Genomic DNA, 17,444 nt, shown 5'->3' with positions numbered 1-17,444 from the left:
GTACTTGGCTGAAAGTCAAGTCACTTTCACCCCCCTCTTCATAGGACCCCTTTATAAGACACTCAAGATGGTAAACTTGACAGTGGTCACAAGCAGTTTGGCTCGTATGTGAGTGCCAGCAAAGCCACATAACAGGATTCAAATTGTAGATTTAGAGAGAAAAAAAAAAAAAAAAAAGCACAAGACAAAATGCACAAACCATTAAGATAATTTTAATAAAGTCACAGCACTTCCAGTTATTTTTGGCCATGGCCAGATTCCTTAACACTGATGGGCCCAACAGAGGATTTATCCCACCACAGATCTGAGGAACAAACAAGCAGTTAGAAAAAGCTGTGCATAAAAAGAATAAGGTCAACCTAAACTAATCCGACCTTTATGGGGCTGGTCACTTCCTCTTCTGGTACTACACGTGGAGTCACAGCAGCCACACACCTGGTCAGAACCATCTGCAGACACCCAACTGACAAGACACCCTTAAGTTAAAAGAATTTCCTCAGTCACCTGTACACTTTAGGAGGTGGGAGATCATACCCATTAGCAGAGAAGGAACAAGCTTTCTGTTCAGGATTTGGAGTCGTTGTTGCTACGGCCACCTTCACCATGCAGGTGATGTAAACCTGCAGAGACCATCATTTGTAGATCATGATAGCACATCATATAAAGCATTACACAGGTCACATACCAGTCCACTGTCTGGTTGCTGGAACCTGAAAGCCTCTAGCTGAAGCTGCAACTTGTCACCTTGAGTTCGAGGCATGAAGTGAGATCTGGAGCCTGTGAGCTTGGCATCAACCAGGCACCTGGGAGAGGAACCAAGTTAAACTTCAATACACCTAGTGTGGGAGACATGAGGTGCACCACTTACCCATTGTTCTCAATAAAGGAGTATCTGGGGACAGATGTGACATCAGGGACTATTGTAGCCACACAGCTGTCCACAAACACACGGATGGGAACATGGCTGTATGAAAGCACAGATGCTTCAAGGTTTATGATGTCACCCAGGAAGTATTGGTTAGAAGGCCTCTCGAATCTCCAGTCATCTACAAAGACAACTTTTAGAACAGGTTCACAAGCACTGCATAGTTACAAGAGCATTTGGTACACCAACCGGTCATGAGCTTGAGGGAGAAGACGAAGACCTCCTCTGCAGCTTCCATAGAGGTATATGGGACCCAACTGGGCACTAAGGAATCGCTGCTCACATTATGCTTCCTGCAAGGGAGTCAAACTATCACCTTACCCTGACTTCAGTACATCAGCAGCCTTGAACCCTGACCTCACCTTGAATAATGACACTCGATTCCAACCACTGCACTAATGCTCCGAACAATAGGAACACCAAATGAAGCCTCTTGAGGGGTGTGAAGAAGTTTGAAGGTGTAGACAAGCTCATCGTTAGTCACCTGAAGACAGACGAGTCCTGTTAGTCACAAAACACTCCAAGCCACAGAAAGGTAACATTGAAACCTCACCATCACTACACTGCCACATCCATGCAATCCAGATTCAAAGACAAGCACTTGAGCAGAAGGGTCTTCTCCAGTTGCAGTACAGCCTCCCAGTGTAAGAGCAGAGGAGCTCACTAGCTTCCCAATCCCAAAGAAGTCTTTCTTGACTTCCACATATATGGAACCCTCTCTACACTGAGCCGCTACGCTGTTGGGAGGGACAAAGTGACGCGGATCAAAAGGGATGACTGGCTGCTGTGGTTCTTCTGGCAGGCTTGGAAACTGCCATGTCAGTTTTGTCACTGGACCCAGCATCTGTTCTTTTGACTGAACACCAAAAACATCTTGAGAAGGCCTCCTAAAGTCACTCTTGGCTGGTGTTTGGACAGGAAATCTTTGTGGGGCAGATGCAGGTTTACTGGGGCCATGTTTCTTGGGAATTGGGGGCATCCTAGAGTCAGTCTTCTGAACTTTTGCCCTAGGCATAAAGTCACCTGGGGTCCAATCATTTCTCTCGCTGGGACTCCACTGTGCTTCAGAAAATCCCAGCACAAAAAGGAACACCAATCCAAATCCAACTTGCCCAAACCCCATTGTTGTTAAGCTTGCAGCTTGATAATGCATTAGTGCTCCACCAATCCAAATTTATTCAGCTGAAAATCAGGATGGCTCCGCCTCTCTCGTGACAAGCATCATTTTCCTCTATACCAGCTAATTTACTCAATCAATTTGTCACAGGTGAAATCCATTTATTTCTCTTTACTCAAAATAAACTATGCCCCATTTAAGGACATGTTGTATTAGAAGCTATACTAAATGATTGTTTACTTTAAATATAAAAATGACATAAATTCTCTGAAACACAACCAACATCTAAGCCTTTTTGTATACTCTTCTTATTAATTCAGAAACATGATCACAGACATAACTGTACACTAGAGTTTTCAAAATAATAAAGATCATTGTGTTTCTACACAGTCAGGTTGTAGTTGTACACAGTCACAGTTTTATTGTAGATTAACTAATATGTTTTCTCCTCCTTCCCATTGTTTTATGACTAGGTTGATCAGTGTGTGTGGATTTACGGTAGACTTCCTTCCTTCAGCTTGAACTACTGCATGCTGAAAGAAACCCGTTAATGGACATTAAGAACAAAACACATTAAAACACACTGGAAAATGTCTGGAAAAGTCTTAAACTAAATATATAATGTTGACAAATAGTTTGTGAAGCAGCGCGCACACAGAAAAAAGTTGGCAACTATTAACAAAGAGGTTTTGAATTTTTTTTCTGTTACACAGCTAAGATTTCTCATTCGATTCATTTCTTCAGAAAGAAACAAATAACGTGCCACTGAACAGTCACATCTCCTTTAACACAACACATAGGCTCATGGTGCATTCTTTTCATGTTGCCTATTCGTCCCCTTGGAATTATAAGGTCCTCTCTGCATTCCAAGTAGTTTTGAGATATTGAGCTTCAAAGAGCTTCAAAGTTTTTGCATTCCACTGTGTAGATAGAACCTTATTGTTTTTTAAATAAAAATCCCATAATGTATACAACATTAAAAAAAATCTATCACATAATGTAAATAAATTGGGAATAACTCGAACAATGTCAAATATACATCGGATTGGTTTCTTCTTTAAATTATATAAAAATAGGAATGCTATTACAATGATATACTTATGCTAAAACATTGGAAAAACCCTTTCTAACATGGAGAAATAAATGCATCTGAAGCAGTCAGAATAACATAAGTGGACTTTGAATGATTAATTGCCACTTTGAACAATTATGTAATTGTGGCATCCATAATTGTGATTGTGATTAGAAAATTGATTAATTGTGCGGCTCTACTGTCCATGGGATGGTAATGGTAAGGGTGCGTGATGTTTCCGGACCAAGTGTAAAGCTAACCAATCGGAGCACAATTATGTATTTTGGGAGTGGCTTCATAGAACCAGGAACTCAACAGAAGGTTCTAATGAGAACAGGAACAGCGGTATAAAATAAAAGGTCAAATATGTGAAAATAATGTGCTTTTTTTTAACAACTAAACATAAACATGAGTTACATTGCACCCCAAAAACACAATCAAGCTGATAAACCACTTCATTAAGAGTGGGTGGCAAAAGAAATTCAGTGAAAGATGTGACCAAGACAAAATAAAATAAATAAATAATGATAATAAAATGTACCTGAAATGCTTGCTTCAGGGCAGACATGCGCTCTCCCATGGCCCCAGTGGAGCTTTTGTAGGCTTCATAGTTACCAAGAGGAGAACCACAACTACTACTGTGCTCCTTTATGAATAAATGTAAGATATTATATAACTAATGCTTTTATTCTATTTCTAATAACTATGGTTTCTGTCCGCAATTGCGAAAAATAATTGTAGACAAAATAACATGGGGGGTGGGGTGGGCAGAATAAAAAAAGAAAAATTGTTATACACACACACACACACACACACACACACACACACACACACACACACATATATATATATATATATATATATATATATATATGGACACACCTTCTCATTCAAAGAGTTTTCTTTATTTTCATGACTATGAAAATTGTAGATTCACACTGAAGGCATCAAGGGCTATTTGACCAAGAAGGAGAGTGATGGGGTGCTGCGCCAGATGACCTGCCTCCACAGTCACTGGACCTGAACCCAATCCAGATGGTTTAGGGGTGAGCTGGACCGCAGACAGAAGGCAAAAGGGCCAACAAGTGCTAAGCATCTCTCAGGGAACTCCTTCAAGACTGTTGGAAGACCATTTCAGGTGACTACCTCTTGAAGCTCATCAAGAAAATGCCAAGAGTGTGCAAAGCAGTAATCAAAGCAAAAAGTGGCTACTTTGAAGAACCTAGAATATGACATATTTTCAGTTGTTTCACACTTTTTTGTTATGTATATAATTCCATATACAATTCCACATGTGTTAATTCATAGTTTTGATGCCTTCAGTGTGAATCTACAATTTTCATAGTTATGAAAATAAAGAAAACACTTTGAATGAGGTGTGTCCAAACTTTTGGTCTGTACTATATACATATACATATGTAGAACAATTTTTTAAAAATAAATAAACACAAAGCAAGCAAAAGTAAAGTCAAACTAACAGTGGATTCAGATCCAAGGCCTGGTCTCTCTCTGTAACCCAGGCCTCCACCTCCAATATTTGGCTTCTTCCCTTTCCCTCCCTTAAAGCGGGACTTCCTGAACCAGGGATTCTAGAGAAAAACAGTAACAACAGTAATTTAAAGTTGATGAGCAAGTCTGTGAAACATGTTGTATCAAACATGTTGTATCACAAGCTGCATCACTGTGTGGTATGCCGCCTGCAACGCGTCCTGCTGAAAGACTATGCAACCCATAGTGAGAGCAGCTGAGAAAATGATTGGTGTCTCTCTATCCCCCTCCAGGACATTTACATATCTCGCCTTACGCGCAAAGCCCTCGGCATCGCAGGTGATCCCACCCACCTGTCACACAGCTTCTTCATTCTGCTGCCATCAGGGAGGAGACTGCGGAGTCTCCAGGCCAGGACCAGCAGACTGAAGGACAGCTTCATCCACCAGGTTGTCAGGAAGCTGAACTAGCCCCTGCCCCTGCCCCCGCCCCTGCCCCCGCCCCTCAGAACTATGAATCCCCTCCCCCCACTAATATATGATGACATGCACCAGTCACTTTGTGCAGCATTGGTCTGCTCACTACCTCATTCACCATGGAACTGATGTCATTCTACTACCTCATCAGTCAGTTAAATAAAATAACTGCTCTTGAGCCCTTTGAAAGTTTAATCAGACTGAATAAGCTTCTTTTTGCACTAAAAATCTTTTATCTGCACGGTTTGTTCACTTCACTGATTTGCACTCTATGTGACATGTGCCTTGCATTGCTTTTTACATTCCCTTATTGTATAGTTGTATGTAAATTTTATATTTGATCTAGATTTTTAGGCTCTACTGCACCGGGGGTCTGAGAGTAACACAATTTCGATTCTCTGTATGCATGTACTGTACATGTGGAAGAATTGACAATAAAGCAGACTTGACTTGATTTCAGGTCATTGTTTTACCTGCATTGCCAGGTCCATCTGCACGACCTGTTCTACCAATTCGATGTGTATGTGTGTCAATGTCTCGTGCTACATCATAGTTCACAACTGTACGGATAGATGAGATATCCAACCCTCGAGCTGAGAAGTGCAAGACAAATTTGAATTAATACATAAAAGGTGACAAATGGAAATAGTTCATTTATTCTGAACAGATAAAACTAGACAGATGAAGTAAGAACAACTAACCGACAACATCAGTAGCTACTAATATGGGCAGATTCTTCTTCAAAGTCAACGATGACTTTGTTCCTCTCGCTCTGATCCATGTCTCCATGCAGCAGCCCTAGGCTATAACCTTTCTGACTGAGATTTGTAGCCAGTTCCTCACAGTTAGTCTTTTTAATGACAAAGATGAGCACAGAGCCAGCTGATGTGGACTCAACACAACACGAATGGGGTCAACCAAAAATATCTCGCGCCAACTTTTCAATTTTCTTCCGAAATGTTGCACTGAATAACAAAGCTGTAAGAGATCAGAGGTCATGAAGAGCTAGTACGTACAATAAATGCATTGGATTGGGTTAATGCAAGAATGTATAAGTGCTTTAAAGTAGCAAATTAATATAAATATGAGAGATACTTACTCTGTCGATCAGCACTCGTTGGAAATATAACACCCCTTTCCATAATCGTGAGCTTCATCTTTCAAAATAAATGTAAACAGTTAATTATGTCCTTAGTTTTACCATCAGTTCAAACCTGAAAGGGGAACAGAGTCGTGTGACAGAGACAGTGATGAAGCTCTTATGTGTTTGCAGTACACAAGACATGGACAGTTAAGACAGCTGACTCCACTGTGAGACTGTCTCTCTCTCACACACACGCACACACACACACAATGTGAAAAAATTAGGGACTGGCATAGCAACATAGCTATCCACAAACACAGAAAGGAACATGAATGTATGACCTTACGGAGGCTTCAAAGTTGATATCACTCAAGAAGTATTGATTAGAAGGACTCTCAAATCTTCAATCATCTGCTTAGAAATTATATTAGTCAAGGTTCACACAAATATGGCACTAGTGAAAGTTGCATTCTACCAACCAGTCATTAGGACACCTAACAATCCTGAATTAATCCTTACCTTGTAGAGTGACACACAATACTAACTACTCCCGATAATAGGACCACCATATGAAGCCTCAGTGTAGATGATGGAAAATGTATAAACAAGCTAATTTTCAGTCACCTACAGGGGTTAGGTGTTGCTCAGAGAAACCTACAAACACCCAGAAAACAAGAACATAGCATCACTGTCGGTGTGCTGTCACATCTATGCATTTAAGACTCAAAGATGATCACTTGAGTAGAAGGATCTTCTCCAGTTGCAGTACAGCCTCCCAATCTATAAGCAGAGGGCGTTAGCCGTCATGTGGTCCCAAAGATGTCTTCCAACACCTCCAGATATTGAAGCCTGTTGGCAGGGACAGGATGGCACAACTCAAAAGCAGTGTGTTGCTGCTACGGTTCTTCTGGAAGGCTTGGAAAGCACCATGTCACTTTTGCCTCTGGATCCAGCAGCAGGTCTTTTGACTGAACACCAAAAATATGTTGAGAAGGCTTTCCAAAGTCACTCCTGGCTTGTCTCTGGATAGGAAACCTTTGTGGCGCTAATGCAGTACTGTTATTAGCAGATTTTTTAACTCGGAGACATCCTGGTCCGATGCTGTTGAAGCTTAAGCATTACATTGTTTTGCATTGATCTTGCCATTGTGCTTCAGATGAACCAGTAAACACCAATAACTTTCCAAAATCAAGACTATGTAAGGGAGCATAATAGGGGAAGTCATGGCCTAGTGTTTAGAGATTTTGACTCCTAAACCCAGGGAGTTGGGTTTGAATCTTAGGCCGGCACTACCATGACTTAGGGGCCCTCGAGCAAGGCACCAAATCCCCAAATGCTCCCCAGGGGCTGCAGCATAAATGGCTGGCCACTGCACCGGGTGTGTTTGCTTTGGATGAAATGCATGAATTCTGAGTATGGGTCACCATACTTGGTGGAAGGTCAAGTCACTTTCACCCCCCACTTAATAGGACCCCTTTATAAGACACTCAAGATGGTAAACTTGACAGTGGTCACAAGCAGTTTGGCTCATATGTGAGTGCCAGCAAAGCCACATAACAGGATTCAAATTGTAGATTTGAGGGAGAAAAAAGAAAGCACAAGACAAATGCACAAACCACTAAGATCATTTTAATAAAGTCACAGCACTTCCAGTTATTTTTGGCCATGGCCAGATTCCTTAACACTGATGGGGCCAACAGAGGATTTATCCCACCGCAGATCTGAGGAACAAACAAGCAGTTAGAAAGAGCAGCGCATAAAATTAATGTCAACCTAAACTAATTTGACCTTTATGGGGCTGGTCACTTCCTCTTCTGGTACTACACGTGGAGTCACAGCAGCCACACACCTGGTCAGAACCATCTGCAGACACCCAACTGACAAGACACCCTTAAGTTAAAAATTTCCTCAGTCACCTGTACACTTTAGGAGGTGGGGGATCATACCCATTAGCAGAGAAGGAACAAGCTTTCTGTTCAGGATTTGGAGTCGTTGTTGCTACGGCCACCTTCACCATGCATGTGATGTAAACCTGCAGAGACCATCATTTGTAGATCATGATAGCACACCATATAAAGCATTGCACAGGTCACATACCAGTCCACTGTCTGGTTGCTGGAACCTGAAAGCCTCTAGCTGAAGCTGCAACTTGTCACCTTGAGTTCGAGGCATGAAGTGAGATCTGGAGCCTGTGAGCTTGGCATCAACCAGGCACCTGGGAAAGGAACCAAGTTAAACTGCAATACACCTAGTGTGGGAGACATGAGGTGCACCACTTACCCATTGTTCTCAATAAAGGAGTATCTGGGGACAGATGTGACATCAGGGACTATTGTAGCCACACAGCTGTCCACAAACACACGGATGGGAACATGGCTGTATGAAAGCACAGATGCTTCAAGATTTATGATGTCACCCAGGAAGTATTGGTTAGAAGGCCTCTCGAATCTCCAGTCATCTACAAAGACAACTTTTAGAGCAGGTTCACAAGCACTGGATAGTTACAAGAGCATTTGGTACACCAACCAGTCATGAGCTTGAGGGAGAAGACGAAGACCTCCTCTGCAGCTTCCATAGAGGTATATGGGACCCAACTGGGCACTAAGGAATCGCTGCTCACATTATGCTTCCTGCAAGGGAGTCAAACTATCACCTTACCCTGACTTCAGTACATCAGCAGCCTTGAACCCTGACCTCACCTTGAATAATGACACTCGATTCCAACCACTGCACTAATGCTCCGAACAATAGGAACACCAAGTGAAGCCTCTTGTGGGGCGTGGAGAAGTTTGAAGGTGTAGACAAGCTCATCGTTAGTCACCTGAAGATAGACGAGTCCTGTTTGTCACAAAACACTCCAAGCCACAGAAAGGGAACATTGAAACCTCACCATCACTACACTGCCACATCCATGCAATCCAGACTCAAAGACAAGCACTTGAGCAGAAGGGTCTTCTCCAGTTGCAGTACAGCCTCCCAGTGTAAGAGCAGAGGAGCTCACTAGCTTCCCAATTCCAAAGAAGTCTTTCTTGACTTCCACATATATGGAACCCTCTCTACACTGAGCCGCTACGCTGTTGGGAGGGACAAAGTGACGCGGATCAAAAGGGATGACTGGCTGCTGTGGTTCTTCTGGGAGGCTTGGAAACTGCCATGTCAGTTTTGTCACTGGACCCAGCATCTGTTCTTTTGACTGAACACCAAAAACATCTTGAGAAGGCCTCCTAAAGTCACTCTTGGCTGGTGTTTGGACAGGAAATCTTTGTGGGGCAGATGCAGGTTTACTGGGGCCATGTTTCTTGGGAATTGGAGGCATCCTAGAGTCAGTCTTCTGAACTTTTGCCCTAGGCATAAAGTCACCTGGGGTCCAATCATTTCTCTCGCTGGGACTCCACTGTGCTTCAGAAAATCCCAGCACAAAAAGGAACACCAATCCAAATCCAACTTGCCCAAACCCCATTGTTGTTAAGCTTGCAGTTTGATATTGCATTAGTGCTCCACCATCCAATTTTATACAGCTGAAAATCAGGATGGCTCCACCTCTCTCGTGACAAGCATCAGTTTCCTCTATACCAGCTAATTTACTCAATCAATTTGTCACAGGTGAAAACCATTTATTTCTCTTTAATCAAAATAAACTATTCCCCCTTTAAGGACATGTTGTATTAGAAGCTATACCAAATGATTGTTTATTTTAAATATAAAAATGACATAAATTCCATGAAACACAACCAACATCTAAGCCGTTTTGTGTCCTCTTTTTATTAATTCAGAAACATGATCACAGACAGAAATGTACACTCGAGTTTTCAAAATAATAAAGATCATCGTGTTTCTACACAGTCAGGTTTAGATTGTGAAACAATTGCCTCACATCAGCACATCAGTCTTAACGGGAGCTTGTGGCGTTGGAACGGTGAGCACTACCGGCTGATGAGGAGGAGCAGCATAATTGTGGTGCCCGACCGGGAGGACCCGAGTTGCCTCGACCAGAATAGGTCACGGTGCTGGCGTACAGGTCCTACTGGCTGATAGCCACTGCTATTCAGTGGGTGAAGGTCCTAAGGCTGACCGAGAGGGCCCATGAAGCCTCCGACTGGAGATTTGAGGCTCAGGACAACAGATGTCTGGGTCCTCTAGGTTTGGAAGATAAAATTCAATTCAATTCAAGTTTATTTGTATACCGCTTTTTACAATATAAATCATTACTAAGCAACTTTACAGAAAATTATGTTTCTACAATATTTAGTAGTAGCTTATATGTGGTGACTGTCAGTTTGTGCACGTTTAACAGGATTTTTAGAAAAATGAATACAAGACGTAGTCAGACAGACGATGAACATTATTAATTAATAATTATTATATGATGCAGTCACACTTGTAACAATATTTGTTAGGTCTGTTTGTTGATTCAGGGTTAGCATCATCTGAGGTCCTCTGAGGGTCAGCATCATCTCTTCTCAGGTGTTTTGGATCCAGATTGGAGCTTGTGTAAATCCTAGTAACCATGGGATGTAAATCCCGTGGCAAAACATAGAAACAAAATAGAGACATCATTATCATAGTTGCTGATCCAACAAAGTAAAATTAGTTTAACCCAAGCTAATGAATAAGAATGCACATTTGATCAGATGCAACTACACTCACAATTTAAGAGATACATTATTAGAATGCTTGGCAAAAGAGATGCGTTTTTAATCTAGATTTAAACAGAGAGAGTGTGTCTGAACCCCGAACATTATCAGGAAGGCTATTCCAGAGTTTGGGAGCCAAATGTGAGAAAGCTCTACCTCCTTTAGTGTACTTTGCTATCCTAGGAACTACCAAAAGTCCAGCATTTTGTGACCCTGGGCAGCGTGATGGATTGTAACGTAGTAGAAGGCTAGTTAGGTATGCAGGAGCTAAACCATTTAGGGCCTTATAGGTAAGTAATGATAATTTGTAACTGATACGGAACTTAATAGGTAGCCAGTGCAGAGACTGTAAAATTGGGGTAATATGATCATATTTTCTTGACCTCGTAAGGACTCTAGCTGCTGCATTTTGGACTACCTGTAGCTTGTTTATTGAAGAAGCAGGACAACCACTTAGAAGTGCTTTACAATAGTCCAGTCTAGAGGTCATGAATGCATGAACCAGCTTTTCTGCATCAGAAACAGATAACATGTTTCGTAGCTTGGCAATGTTTCTAAAATGGAAGATTGCAGTTTTTGTAACATGGGAAATATGATTTTCAAAAGACAAATTGCTGTCTAATATAACACCCAGATTTCTTACTGTAGAGGAAGTAACAGTACATCCGTCTAGTTGCAGATTGTAATCTACAAGATTCTGTGTAGTGTTTTTTGGTCCAATAATTAATATCTCTGTCTTATCCGAATTTAATTGGAGAAAATTATTTGTCATCCAATCTTTAACATTTTTAACACACTCTGTTAGCTTAGATAATTGAGAAGTTTCATCTGGTCTCGTTGAGATATATAACTGAGTATCATCAGCATAACAGTGGAAGCTAATTCCGTATTTTCTAATAATATTACCAAGGGGCAACATGTATATTGAAAATAGAAGGGGACCTAGGACGGATCCTTGTGGCACTCCATATTTTACTGATGATAAATGAGATGACACCCCATTTAAGTAAACAAAATGGTAGCGATCGGACAAGTAGGATCTAAACCATCTTAGAGCCTGCCCTTGAATACCTGTATAGTTTTGTAATCTATCTATGAGTATGTCATGATCTATGGTGTCGAACGCAGCACTAAGATCAAGTAAGACTAGAAATGAGATGCAGCCTTGATCTGACGCAAGAAGCAGGTCATTTGTAATTTTAACAAGTGCAGTTTCTGTGCTATGGTGGGGCCTGAAACCTGACTGAAATTCTTCATACAGATCATTTTTGTGCAGGAAGGTGCTCAATTGAGCAGACACAACTTTTTCTAAAATTTTAGACATAAATGGAAGATTTGAATAGGCCTCTAATTTGCTAGTACACTAGGATCTAGTTTTGGTTTCTTAATAAGAGGCTTGATAACCGCCAGCTTGAATGGTTTCGTGACCTAAAGATAACGACGAGATAATGATATTGAGAAGCCGTTCTTCGGCTACAGGTAACAACTCTTTCAGTAATTTAGTGGGTACAGGATCTAATAAACATGTTGTGGATTTAGATACAGTGATAAGTTTATTTAGTTCTTCCTGTCCTATGGTTGTAAAGCACTGCAGTTTATCTTTGGGTGCGATGGATGAAACTGAAGTGTTAGATGCTGTAGAATCTACATTCTCTATTGTATTTCTAATGTTATCTATTTTATCAGGGAAGAAATTCATAAAGTCATTACTATTTAACGTTGGTGGAATATTTGAATCAGTTTGAATATTTGAATCAGATAAAAAGATTTGGGCTGAGCGACAAGGAGGACTCTGGCGACATCCGAAGGGAGATCACGACTCATGGCATTGGATGGATGAGACTCACTTGCAGCCGGCAAGTATAGACCCGACCGGGAGATCTCTCGCCAGACGTCTGAAGGGAGCGCACACATCAGACGGGTAAGCCTCGCCGGACGGGGAGAGTGGAAAGGAAAACCCGACTGGGAGGACTCTTGCGGCATCCGATGGGGCATCATATTCAGAACATCGAACGGGTAAGCCTCGCAAGGTGGGGTTAAAAGACATGAGGATAGCTGAGAGGTTGTTTTTTTTTGGCAGTGTCGGATGGTTAAGCCTCGCCTACCATCAAATGGAAAGGTAAGTTCCATGGCCGGGAAACTCTTACCGACGTCCGAAGAGAGCATGCGCATCGAACTGGTTAAGTCTCACCGACCGTAGAATGGAAAGGTAAAGGTTGTCTGGCCAGGATGCTCTCGCCGGCGTCCGAATGGAGCACACGCATCGAACGGGTAAGCCTCACTGACCATAGAAATGGAAAAGGTAAGGTTGCCTAACCGAGAGGCTCTTGCCGGCGTCCGAAGGGAGCACATGCATCAAACGGGTAAGCCTCTCCGGATGTGAGACAGAAGAGGTAACATTAAGTGGCCAGGAGGCTCTCGCCAGCATCCAACAGGGAATTCCTGTTCCCGGAAAGAACTGGGTAAGCCTCGCAGGCCATAGGATGGAAAAGGTAAGTTTGTGTGGCCGTGAGGCTCTCGTTGACGTCATATGGGAGTTCGCTACTCACGGCATGAGACTACCCCTAGAATGGAAGGAGGGTTTGTTTGTGTGTTTGGTACTTGCGGCATCGGACGGCTTACTTATTGGGTAGATTGGTTTTGCGACCCTAACTACGTGGAATGGTAGTGGTTGTCTGGCCAGGAGGCTCTCGTTAGCATCTGATGGGAGCACTCGCATCGAACAGTTAAGCCTCGCTGGCCAAAGGATGGAAAAGGTCAGGTTGTCTAGCCAGGAGGCTCTGACCGATGTCCAATAGGAGCTTACATCCCGGCATCGAATGGGTAAACCTCTCTGGCTGAAGGATGGAAAAGGTTGTCTAGCTGGGAGGCTCTTACCTTCGTCCGACAGGAGCTTAGCTCCCAACATCGAACGGTTAAGCCTCGCTGGCCAAAAGATGGAAAAGGTAAGGTTGTCTAGCCGGGAGGCTCTAACCTACATCCGATGGGAGCCCCGACTCCATGCATTGGATGGGTAAACCTCTCCGTACGTAAGACAGAATGGCAAGAAAGGTAGCCAGGGGCTTTCACCTACGTCCGAAGGGAGTGTGAGCCCTTGGCAATGAACGGGTAAGCCTTGCTGGCCGCAGGATGGAAAAGGTGTGGTTGTCTGGCCGGAAGTCTCTCGTCAGCATCCGATGGGAGCTCGAGCTCCTGGCTTCGAAGAGAGAAGCCTCACCGACCATAGGATAGAAAAAGTAAGGTTATCTGGCTGGGAGGCTATGGCCGGCATCCGGTGTTTTCATTTTTATTTTTTTTATTTATTCATTTATTTGTTTATTTTTTAAATTTGTGACACCGGATGGGTAGTCTCTACGATCATCAGAGGGAAAATTGAGATTGTTTTATCTGCGAAGCACCCGTTGGTGTTTCGGCGGAAGCTTAATTTGCGATATTGGATGGGTACGTCTTGCCATCGGAGGGAAAATTTGTTTTAGCTGCAATGTACTCGGTGTTCAATAGGTACGTGTCGCTGACTGAAATAATTTTTTATTTTTTGGGGGGTTAATTGGGCATTAGTCGGGTAAGCTTCGCTTGCGGTCAGATGGAAAGTCCAAGATTGCTTAAGCGGGAAAGCTCTTGCAGCATCTGACATGAGATAAATACTCGGGATGTCATACGAGTAAGCTTTGCTGATAGTTGAATGGAGAAGGCAAAGGTTGGCTCAACCGGGAGCACTCTTACAGCACCTGACAGTGAGTTCAATACTAAGGACGATTTGGTTGTCTACGAGGGTAGACGCTGCTTCCGATAACAAGTCAGAAAAATCTTGGTGCAGTCATTGTATTCTAAATTTAGCGTGCAAAAATAAATTGAATTTCCTGTCCCAGTGTACCGGTGCTAAGAATCAGTGATGTGGTCATTGTCAAATAGTCATATTGTCAGCACGTGAGATCAATGGTACATATCGACGATATAATCGTGCATGGGTGGAGTAAGAGAAAGATTCTTTATTCTTGTCAGAGCTTACTATTTGCCAATTTAACCATTTAGGTGCACGAAAAAGAGCCTATGGAATCACCCATAATTGGCAAATATACTTACAGACGTACTGATAAACTGGCATTAAATATAAAAAAATATATTTAAGACAACTAGTTCATCTAGTCGGCACTACTGTCATCTCGCTTGTCTTGTGACAAATTTTCCGCATCTGCGCACGGAAGTTATCAGTCTAAATGTTCTGCAAAATCAGTCAACGGTGCAAAAACAATAGTAGATTTCATTTAAAGTCCAACGATTTAACCCTAATATGGATGTAAACGAATGCCTTAAATATAAGGTATTCAAAAAACAGGTAAGTTCATATATTTGGAGTGAGTTCAGTTGAACTGATGCCTTGGTCATACGCACTCCGGGCCACGTGCCTCATGATGGGACTGACGCGCCGCCCCGAAAACAAGAATGAGATGCATTCTAACGTAACTGTGGCATTAAACTCCATTAATGAGAGCTTGTTTAAAATATGGCACGTATCGGATTACCTGTTAAAGTACAATGGAATACCTTATATCTGCAAACGATGTATGTCTATTTGTGGATGGAGAATTCCTAGCCGGCTACAGGCTTAAATCATCATTTGAGAGCACAGGCGAGCGTGAAATGCAGTGCTGAGATGGGATAATGGAGCAGTTTGATAGCCGAATTATGGTAGGCTGCCTAATAATGATAATAAAAAAGGTTGATTGGAGAATGAGCCTAATATCGTCTTGGCTATCGTCGATACATGATACGATCACTGCAACCTAGGATGCATGGCATAACTTTCAAGCGGAGGTGATGTCGATTGATGAAAGGCTCCTGCGGGAGCAGACACTGCTGCGGCAGTGGGGAGATACGGAAAAGACTCCTTCGGGAGCAGACACTGCAGCAGCAGTGGGGAGATGTGGAAAACAGAGAAGTAAAGGGGAGCATTAGAAGAGGAGGAGAGATAGCTTCTTGGGTCGCCTGCGGAGCTTGTTTCGGCTGTTGTAGATGTTGGCTGCGGGAAGAGTAAAAAGGTTAGTAACATTTAATGGGGCAAGCTAAAAATGAATGGGTAGCCTACTGTGTTTCCATCTTAGCAATTGGTTGCCTGATCTGACAATTCCTCAAGCCTTGTCCACATAATTATGTTCCTGTTGGAAAAGCATCTTTCCTCTCATTTGGCCTCCGGCCTTTTTTAGATGGTCTCCAGAGCGGATACATTTGGAACGCTGTTTTCACGTTGCAGTATGGACTGTGGAAACAGAGGCTTTTGAAAATGATGAAGCATGTTTAGTCTTGTAAGACGTTGTACCAAAAGACATGATTATAGCAGTAACGTTAACCCCTGACCAGTCACCCCCCGTTTTTGGCATGGAGACAGAAATTACAAAGCCAAAATAAAATGTTTCTGCTCATGATTCTTTCTGACTAGATACATGATCAACATTTGTCCACGAGCTGACACTTCAACATTTATTGTTCAGGAATCAGAATCATTTTCCTGACATAAATTACTAAATAACTGTCACTGAAGTGATGTTTTATGAAAAAAAAAAAAAATTGTCAAATATCAAAGCTAGAGTCTTTATACTTTCAATTGATGCACGGTTTGTCAAGATCAAGTAAGAGAGTGATGTAAATGGGCTAATAGCAGTTATGTGTTATTCGCTTCCAAGTGGTTTCTAAAGATATTTTACTTGCCTGTTTTTCGTATTAAGGTCCTAAAAAGGCAACAGACATTTTACTAACACTTGCTGTCCTGCGTCAAAACACGAGGGCAGTTGTGTTTTAAATGAATTTTGAGTGATCACGCCAGTGAATGGTGAAATAGGTCCCTAAATAAATTGGTCCTGCCAGAAAACTTGCGTGGAAATTAGCATTTAAAATTACATTTATGCATTTAGCAGACGCTTTTATCCAAAGCGACTTAACAGTGCATTCAGGCAATCGATAGTTTTTTTTTTTTACCTATCATGAAACTTAGGTCTGTATCATTTCAGTGAGGTTTAAACGTGCACGGTAAGGCGAATGTAATGTCTTGGACATTTCAGTGAGGATGAAGGCTTCGTGGTTAAAAATGGCATCGTAATCCGACAGAACTACGTTTGTGTCCATCTTCCAAATCTATGTGCACTCCACACATCAGCAAGTGGCAGTAATGCACCTTTACTCTGGTTTTCCAAAACCGCCATAAAACACTAGTAGAAGAAGACAGACCTGCGTCATGACTTCATTTAACAAACTTTAGCCGCGAACCTGCTTTTAGCGTCTTCACGTGAAAATGTATTGGTTTACGTCTGCGCCACTAGAGGAAGCGGCCTCGAACTGCGCCTCGGGCGGAAAAGCCACGGTGAAAGGCTGATCCACGACGGGAAGTGAGAGAGGCTTGCTGCAGTGGGAACTGGGGTGTGGCCCTGGCTGGTTGAATGCCTGCTGCTTCTGCAATCCAGCGCTCAAGGAGAGCGCGGTCTTTGGGCGGCATGATCGTTATATCGAGCAAGGCGAGCTCGGAGCTTGCACGGTCAATTGGCCATGACGTGTCGTGTGGCTTGGCGAGGAGAGCAGCTGTCACGATGATGCTTAATGGTGGTCAATGGCCGTGTTTGGCTGGGTAGGATTGATTGCGGGTCCGGCAAAAGCAGC

General features: G+C 42.6%; 2 protein-coding genes and 1 long non-coding RNA gene across 3 annotated transcripts; 1 reads left to right on the top strand and 2 right to left on the bottom strand.

The window, feature by feature from the left end:
• Positions 1-196: 196 nt before the first annotated feature.
• On the bottom strand, positions 197-2,080 carry LOC127952470 (zona pellucida sperm-binding protein 3-like). Its single transcript, XM_052550921.1, has 8 exons — positions 1,479-2,080; positions 1,288-1,409; positions 1,115-1,218; positions 869-1,046; positions 686-803; positions 535-620; positions 375-463; positions 197-304 (listed from the first exon to the last, which is right to left on the bottom strand). The coding sequence occupies exons 1-8, from the start codon at positions 2,076-2,078 to the stop codon at positions 237-239; spliced, it is 1,365 nt and encodes a 454-aa protein (XP_052406881.1). The 5' UTR covers positions 2,079-2,080; the 3' UTR covers positions 197-236.
• LOC127952475 (uncharacterized) lies at positions 1,757-9,571 on the top strand. Its single transcript, XR_008152966.1, has 2 exons — positions 1,757-1,867; positions 9,442-9,571. It is a non-coding gene; the product is annotated as an uncharacterized LOC127952475 (long non-coding RNA).
• LOC127952469 (zona pellucida sperm-binding protein 3-like) lies at positions 7,776-9,658 on the bottom strand. The gene is made up of 8 exons (XM_052550920.1): positions 9,053-9,658; positions 8,862-8,983; positions 8,689-8,792; positions 8,443-8,620; positions 8,260-8,377; positions 8,109-8,194; positions 7,951-8,039; positions 7,776-7,883 (listed from the first exon to the last, which is right to left on the bottom strand). Exons 1-8 carry the CDS (start codon positions 9,650-9,652, stop codon positions 7,816-7,818), a joined length of 1,365 nt encoding a protein of 454 aa, XP_052406880.1. The 5' UTR covers positions 9,653-9,658; the 3' UTR covers positions 7,776-7,815.
• Between the last annotated feature and the right edge of the window lie 7,786 nt (positions 9,659-17,444).

Source organism: Carassius gibelio, chromosome B3 (assembly GCF_023724105.1).
Source record: "Carassius gibelio isolate Cgi1373 ecotype wild population from Czech Republic chromosome B3, carGib1.2-hapl.c, whole genome shotgun sequence".
NCBI lineage: Eukaryota > Metazoa > Chordata > Actinopteri > Cypriniformes > Cyprinidae > Carassius > Carassius gibelio.
This window is presented reverse-complemented; position numbering and strand designations above follow the sequence as displayed.